Below are 8,668 nucleotides of genomic sequence, written 5' to 3'. Positions count from 1 at the left end.
ACTGCTGTTTGAAATAAACAGAATTAAAAGTGAGTAGTAGGGATGGGACGATATGCTTATCTCACGTCTGACTGTGCAGAATTACGTTTACATCTGAGTCAAATCTTTCTAGCGATGGCATTGGCTTGCTAGAATGTAAACAACAAATTAAAAATGTCATTACAAAGTGGGAATAATATAATTTGGATGGAGAGCTTGTGAAATTGTGGTCAAGCGTCTCATTTGTGATTACTTCAGCAGAATAAAATGGAGCTAATATCGCGATAAATTTTTGTGCCCCACGATACGTATTGTCACATTTTTGTATCGCGATATATTCAGTTTCAATATATCGTCCCATCCCTAGTAGTGGTTGCCTGTGTAGGATGTTCTCTACAGTAAATATCTCATAACCTATACGCATAAATAAGTCTAACTCATTGGCATATTTAATTATTTCCCCTCTCTGTTGCCTTTACCTATGTAACTTATAAACTTTATCGTTCTTTTAAGAGGGATATTTTTAAAGAAGTCTACTGCTAGAACTCTCATTTTTGCCTCGAGGAAAGCTTTTTTTTCCCCCTCCAGGTTACCCAGGTTTGCGAGCAATACTGACACCGAAGTAGTTCCTCACACCCTGTGTCTATCCGGCATCATCGCACATTATCACTTTCACTTTCCGCAGCAGCCGCGTGGCGACGAGCGTGTAAAAGTGCCGACTTCTGCGACTTCCGGCTACACTCGTACATTATGATCCCGACTCCGTAAAAAAGACCCCGACCGCTGTTTTGACCCGCAGAGGAGCTCCCAATGCCACACTGCAGTGGGGACCAACTAGGGCGTGGAGGGCAATGGCCCGTGTCAGACAGCTAAATATCCTCAAACGCTCTCCTCAAACCGGCGGACAGAGCCATCATTAGGCCACCCTCTCTCTTTCTCGTTCCTATACTCGTCTTCTTTTTCCCCTTTTCCGCTCTCTTCCTGCCAGTTTACACCTAATCTGTCTTCTCTGTCTCTTTCTCCTCCCTCGCTTCCTTCTCCCACTTTTTCTCTCTCTGTCAGAACTCAGTGAGGTGTAAATTCACATTAGTCTGAGCATTCCTCCCAGACAGGAACTACCAATGACTGGCTATATAGGTCAGAGTAAACACAGAAAGAATTGTGTGTGTGTGTGTGGTTATGTGTGTGGCGACTAGCAGCAGGCACAGGGGGAGCGCCACTGCATTCTGTCACACGGGTGCCACCGCTACACGGGAATGTACTCCCTCACTTGCTAGAGTTCGAAGCATGTGTGCGTGTGTGAGGGAGAGATAGGCTATGTGTGAAAATCTTTCTCACCTCACAGCTATTTCACGGATACTGGGAGACAAACAGGTACAAACTCACCTACACATTTACCTTTCTTTTCCCTTTTTTTTTGCCTTAAAGAGACCGTACTTCAACTGACTTGGGTTCAACCCCCCCCATGTTAGCAAACATTCACCCTGCTGAAGTGGTGCTATTCTGACCCTGACCTCTGACCTCACTGTGGATGGGGGCAAGAGAACAGAGGACTTGTCTCCAGGAATCAATAGGGTAATGTTATTATTATAATGTGCACAGTTTACTCAAGGTTATTGTTCTTTTTTCATGCAATAGTTACTTGGAAGCTTAACCGAGGGCTTTCAGGTGACGTAACTCGCCCTGTGGCGGCCATATTGGAGGTCTTCAGCTCTTAGGAAACGATTGACAAACTGAACAGCCATGGTTCATTTCTGTGCTGCTTTTGACTCAGAACTGATCTGAAAAATGTGAAAATGTCAACTTGTTAGCTAGCTAACCATAGTATCTGGTCATTTAACTATCACTGACTTGTTGTGAATGCATCTGATTTTCACAGTAGCTAATGTATCTAGTAGAAGCTAGCGTTAGTGGCTAGTAGTTGCAGGTTACCATTAATATTGGTTGCTTTGCTAAATTAGCCTGCTGGCTGGTTAGCTAGGCTAGCAGCTAAACATTTTTGGCACTGTTACCAAGCAATTAGCCAAGGGGCTAATTTAGCAGTTTCATTTGTTTAGGTTAACTGTGCTGACATTTTCTCAAGCTGCAAATTATAATGCTTTGGAGTAGAAAATAGGGTCATATGGGCATGGGCTAAATACAAGACAGTTTCCAAAACAGCTAATCAGGAAAGGAGGAGGGCTTTAAACAAAATCACCACTGGACAGGAGTTCAATGAGCCATCACACATCTCAGTGCAAATTAGGGATGCATAAAAATAGACAATGGAAAAACAGCCAGTCAGGAAAGGGGAGGGGCTTAAATGACATCACCAATCAATAGGATGCTAACCTGGGGATCAATAGATATAGATGATCAAAATACAGACAATCAGGAAAGGGGAGGGGCTTAAATGACATCAACAATCAAAAGGACACTCTCTTGAGCCATCTCAATGCAGCTTCAGGATCTATAGATATAGCTGATACATAGATCAACACTTTAAAAAATTTTTGGGACAGACCCGCGGACTGATAGACCGACAGCAGCTAATACTAGCTGCTGGTTGCAGCTAAAAAAGTGTGTGCACTTTTGATAAAAGCAAAGATACAATGAAACAACAGAGGGTGAGACAGATGTGAATGCATTGCATGAGGCAGGTGTCTAACCTGTTAAGTCAAAATCACAAACAAGCAGGTGATACTCCTGTCATACACAACTGTAGTGCACACTTTGAGGACCACTTCGCCCGCTCACGTCTCTAAAAATGTCACTACTGTGAGCCCATTTTAAGGTCAGCCCCCACTTAAGAGGTTTAAGTGTGTGTGTATGTGTGTCTACATGCATTGTGTATGATTGCATATGTGTGTCTTATTGAGAGCATGTGTGCATGTAGACCTGTGTGTGTGTGTCTGTGTGTGTGTACGCATGTGATGCTGGCATGCGTGCGACCATGTGTGACATTATGTGTGCGTGTACTAGCAATACATTGTGTGACATTGTGTGTGTGGAGTGGAAAGAGTGGCCGCTCCGGCCCCCTGCTGTGTCATCTCTGGCTGATGCATTAGCATCAGTCTGACTCTGAACGGTCACAGCATGTTCGCTCGGCGACCGTGGGACTGAATTAACCTCCTGGTGGGGGGTTTTAAAGAGAATCGATAACCCAGCCCACCATTAAACAGGGAACAATTGCTGAATAATGGCCAAAGACCACAAACTATGTTGGTGCATTGTAATTGCTGGCATGGACAGGGAACAATAAAAAAAAAGTTTGAATAAGGAGACTGCTACCTTTAAGTACCAGGACCATTTTAGAACACAACTCTACAACTAGTGTAATACAAGGACACTTTTCAAGAGGGTTCAACAAGGAAAGTGCACATTAATAGGGATTCATGTAAATAGTCCACATTAAAAGTCCACATTGCTCCAGGGGCATTGCCAGGCAAAGGGGGCAAAGCCAGCCAGGATAATTATGCCTTGGAGAAAAAGATCGAGCATGAATGAAAAGCTCCGCTGCTTGTGGATCAAAAGCCTGTGTGTGTACAGATGGATTTGTCTTGTATAAAATACTAATCGCATAAACTGACCGAAACAGAACGCTGATATTAAAGGATGACAAACAGAGGATATGGACCTCAGCTTGTACGTTTGGGTTAAGTTTGGACTTGCCGGCGGTTACACTAGGGAGTCTGGCTGACTGGGCCGCTTACGTCATTAGAGTGTGTTTGTGTGTGTGTGGGTGTGTGTGTGCGCGTGTGCATGTGTGTGTGAGTGTTTGTCCTGAGGCAGTGACCTTAATCTGGAGCGCAAGGGTGACATAAACTCAGCCCAGACAGTGACAGAGATGACCTCATGCAGCAAAACACACATGCACACGCACACGCACACGCACACGAAGCACATATACACAGACATGTCCACACACACGTATACAGTACACACACTCGTTCACACAAAAACACACGGACACTCAAAGACACGTCTCTACATGTTTCGGCCTTACCTCTGGGGCTATATAGTCTGGAGTGCCGCAGAAGGTGCGTGTGGTCACTCCCTCGTCGATGTTCTCTTTACACATGCCGAAGTCGGCGATCTTGATGTGGCCCTCGCAGTCCAGCATCACGTTGTCCAGCTTCAGATCCCTGAGGAGGCAGACGAGCGTTCAAACGAGTTCTCGGTTTCATCTTGACACCATATTTTCAGTCCTATTGTTTCTTTATCATACATTACCGACAGCACCGACCTTTTTTGGTGAGTTTGGTCCATTGGTCACCTTAGCTCAATATGTGATGAGCGGATTGGCACCAAAATAGTTTCTGTGTCTCTGGTAGATAGTTCTGTCTGGTGCGCATGCTAACGCTTTAGCATACAGAATGCTACGCAATCTTAGGCGACTAGCATTATCCGACGAGTGAGAAAATAAGGAATTGTAGCAGCTCTAAGGCTGGATAGTTAATTAATTTGAATGAAACGTGCCTCAACCTGCCAGGCTTGTTTAGAGTTTGGTAAAATAAACAAAAAAATGCTCTTTGGAACTAGGCTACTTTCATTGGCAGAAGATCTCTCTTCTTCAAGCTAACTTTGAGCGAAATGAGCGAAGTTACCAAGCAGTTTTTTTTATACTGTTGATTTGTAATGGGCTTCACTAATGATGAAGACTGAGATTTTGTTTTCAGAAGTTATGAATCCAAAGGACATATAAAAAAAATCAAGACCAACTTTAGATTCCTAAAACGCTTATTTTCATACTTTAAATAATGCTAATTGCCTATGATTATACATACTGAATGCTAAAGCGCCACACAGAACTTTCTAGACACAGAGAAGATTTTGGTGCAAATCCTCTCATTACATGTTGGGTAAGGTGACCCATGGGCAAAACTCCCAAAAACTTGGTGTTGTCCTTGAAGATAAGTCCTTCAGGAAAGCAGGGTGGCCATGGTTGCTGGCCGGTAACGGTCAGAGTTGGCAGGCTTGTAACTGGCAAGGTGCCGCTTCAAATCACCAGATTTGCTGGGAAAATGCGAGCGAGGGAAGTGAATGAATAACTCTCCTAACCCTCAACAACTGCAGTCTAGGTGCCGTTCAGCAAGGCACAACTCAACTGCTCCAGTGAAACAAAAAAACAAACAAAAAAAAGAGCCATATCTTTATCACTCCTCATCATCCCTTCTCATCATAAAGTGCTTTTCATCTTGATGTTCACTCTACTTTTAGCTCGACTACGGTTGCTTTACTTTTTTAGCACTCTTGCCTTACTCTAAGCCAGTGGTTCTCAACGTGGGGTCCGGGGACCACCAGGGGTCAACAATCAGGAACACAATTAGAGTGAACACAATTAGAGAATGCAGAAGAATGACTGTTTTGATCATAGTTTATCTGTTATCTCTCTACCTAGAATACAGATAGTCATGGAATTCTGGACAAAATCATATCTAACAATAAAAATATTCTCAGATTTGGGTCCAACAAATGGGGGTCTGTGGCCCAAATGTGGACTAAATTAGGGTCCTTGATATGAAAAAGGTTGAGAATCACTGCTCTAAGCGATTAATCTGGCGATAGGCAGCAGCAAAACGGACATTTATTCATATTCAAAAGTTGTGGATTATTACTATTATTAAATGTAACCACTAAATCCGGAGAACAGTGTGTTTGTGAGAGGCCTGTGTGCAGCAGCCAGTACCCACCTGTATATGACTCCTTTCTTGTGCAGGAAGATGAGACCAACAGCGATCTCTGCTGCATAGAACCTGCAATGACAGCCACACATTTACAGACTTACCAACCACCATCAGACTTCACCTGCACAACACTAAGAGAAAGCTACACTATACACATATGTAACACTGTGCAAAATGTCTATGAGGCAAAGGTTAAAACTAAACATGTATTCCACTACTAATGTTTTCCAGTATCAAAGGCTGAACATGGAATCTCTCTGTGACAAATGTCTTCTAGTGTAAGATGATTTATTGTTGTCACGGATACCAGTCGTTAATGCTACAGTGAAACAGACATATCTTACACTGCCTGGGGCTCCTTGAACTTGCCCACTTGCTGGATGTGGTACATGAGGTCTCCTCCATTCACATACTCCATGACAAAGTACAGACGATCCTGTCGTGATACAGAGAGAGAGAGAGGGAGAGGGAAGAACCAGTGGGGGAAAGAGAGGAGTTAGGGGGTGGAGAGGGAGAAAAAACGCACGTCATTATTTTCCACCAACAAACTGTAAAGTTCCACAACAGCTGTAATACTACACAACCATTTCTAAATGTATATCTTGACAAAACCCTTAGAGATACAGTTCAGTATTGCAGCAGCAGCCTGCTCTAACCTCGCTGTCTAAACCATTCCGTCTTTCCCGCTTCACTTTACATGACAAGGTGACCTAAAAAGCCCACACCAAAGCGCTTTACAAAAACCAAGAAAAACAAACAAAACCCCCCCCCCCCCTCAAAAACCTCAACATGGACATCTGTCAGGAAATATTTTCTTCGTCCAACAGCGCCGGTCCCTTAGTGCCCGTGACAAGTAAATAAACCGACCATCGTACAACAGCAACAGCCCCGTTCACCGGGTTTGACAGTGCCTCACTACTCATGACACGGCAGATCTGACCATAGCTTGGCCCGGCCCTGTGAGGGGTCTGACCCTCGCTGCACACAGTGCAACAGTGACGGGCCCTTAAGCTGGGCACACACTACACGACTGTCAGACGCCTAAGATCTCAGTACCGCTCACATTTAACAACGCTTCCTGTAGATTCAAATTCTTCACTTGGATTTAGTCGTGAGGGATCTCGATACCCCGCGGTCTCGCCAAAACAAATGCGAAATGTGATTTTTTTTTTTTTTCAGCTGATTATGCAAAAACTAAAGTTAAAATGGAATATGAGAAGTAAGCTCACAGCAATTAGGAAAAAGGTAAATATGGGTTGTCGGTTTTGCAGAGAGTTGAAGGTAAATTATAAAACCCAAATAATGTAAGTTCAATCAAAATAGCTAGCTAGACAGTGGATTGTTTGATGATCATACTGTCTATGTAGGATCATCTAGGGAACACCATTCCATAACCAATAATGTCTAAATATAAATTTTGTGCCTTTTATGCCCAGTTTCCTCATGCGCTCTCGTTGGCTACTGCTGCTTCTGACATGGGCATTTTGTCTCAGATCTCAATAACCTGTCTGGAACAGCTACACTGGGCCTGAAATCGTGTAGTGTACACTCAGCTTTACTGACACCAAAAACTGCTAAAACCTATGCTAAAACAGAGCAGACAAACTGATTGACTGAGAGTCTCTTCAGACCAATGTGCTGATGAAGAGCACCGTAAGTAGGGGCAGAGAGATAGACAGTGGTGACTAAGAGAGAAGAGGAAAATCTTAATTCTGTCAGGTTGTTTTGAAAGGGTAAAGAGAAATGAGAAAATACCACTGTGGCAGGAACATTTTCTTTTTGGTAAAGTCAGAGCGATGACATAGTGGAAATACTGGAGTGGAGGCCGGAGAGTGTGTGTGTGTGTGTGTGTGTGAGTGAGAGAGTCTGAGATTGAACAAGTGTGTACGTTCATGAATATGCTATGAGCGATGCCAAGCTGTGTCTCTTCCTGTTTCCTCTGTCCTCCTGTTGGTGTGATGGCTCTAATCAGCCCCTAGAGTTCAGCCTCAGAGAAATCTCTCTGCTAACAGACTTTCCGATCCATGGCTGGCCAGGTTTACAAGTAACAAGGGGCATTTTGAGAAGGTTCACTGCTGCTTTATCTCACATTTGACCTGAAATCTATAGGTAACCAGAGCAGGATGCATTCAAAGAGTTAATGTCCATGCTATACTGTATATTCATACTGGGGGGGGGGGGGGGGGGGAATCCTTGTGTGAAGTTCATATATCAATATCTCTAAAATATGGAGTACAAAAGTGTTTTGTATTTTGTCAACCAAGTACTGAAGTTACCTATTGTCCTTTAAAAAAGTAACATAATATGATTCATTTTGTCACAAATTGATCTCATTTTGAAACAAAGCTCTTCATTAACATATTCTAGGAAAGATGCCATTCCCCTTTATCTGTGCTGGAATCACTCGATCTTCCTATAACTTGTTGCTGTTTCTGTACTTCCAGTGTCTTCTTTGTCCATCTTGGTCTGTGTTCAAGAAGACTATAGTGTTGATTATTGACCTTCCTGTTTGCTCCTCAACTGTTTAATGAGTCTACTGCAGCCCTAATTAACTAACATCTTGCATTTGCATGGAGCTGCACAATGATGTATTCTCTTTTAGGTTACAGTAAACTACAACTATTACTACTCCCACTACTGCTACTACTAATACTACTACTACTACTATACTGCTGCTACTACTAGTGACAACATTAGTAAGGGCTAATCGCATTTTGAATCATGACCTCTAACTGTGAAATTTGATACTGTTGTATCATACATTTTGTCTCATTCCTTGAACACACTTATTTTTTACCTTTTAAATTGTTTACTGTTATGTCATCTGTGTTAGGGCAGCAGAATTCAATGCCATTTAAAAGAATAATTTTAAGACCTTCTTTTAGTCCATGGCTTCTCAGAGTGGCCGCTGTTTTTTTCTGCTTTATGAAAAGTGTTGGTCTTTTCTGACTGTTGAGATTGTTACCTATTATGCTATCATTTTCTTTTAACCTTGTGAAGCACTTTGTTGCAAAGTGTTTTGT

The 8,668-nt window shown here is 42.8% G+C and overlaps 1 protein-coding gene across 1 annotated transcript in view; it reads right to left on the bottom strand.

Annotated features, from left to right (window-relative positions):
* Positions 1–3,964: 3,964 nt before the first annotated feature.
* The window catches only part of LOC139652015 (protein kinase C alpha type-like), a gene marked incomplete at its 3' end in the record, with an annotated part of 123,966 nt that continues 119,262 nt past the window's right edge, over positions 3,965–8,668 (bottom strand). Inside the window, exons 11-13 of the mRNA XM_071528938.1 lie at positions 5,990–6,081; positions 5,652–5,714; positions 3,965–4,103 (exon numbers count right to left, since the gene is read on the bottom strand). Coding sequence (XP_071385039.1) covers positions 3,965–4,103; positions 5,652–5,714; positions 5,990–6,081 — 294 coding nt within the window. The remainder of the gene's footprint in view (positions 4,104–5,651; positions 5,715–5,989; positions 6,082–8,668) is intronic.

Source organism: Centroberyx affinis, unplaced genomic scaffold (genome assembly GCF_046629955.1).
Source record: "Centroberyx affinis isolate AG114_WGS23_722 - 3 ecotype Tasmania unplaced genomic scaffold, CSIRO-AGI_Caff_v1 ptg001740l_1, whole genome shotgun sequence".
Lineage (NCBI taxonomy): Eukaryota > Metazoa > Chordata > Actinopteri > Beryciformes > Berycidae > Centroberyx > Centroberyx affinis.
The sequence above is the reverse complement of the archived record's forward strand: the minus strand, read 5'-3'. Positions and strand labels throughout refer to the sequence as shown.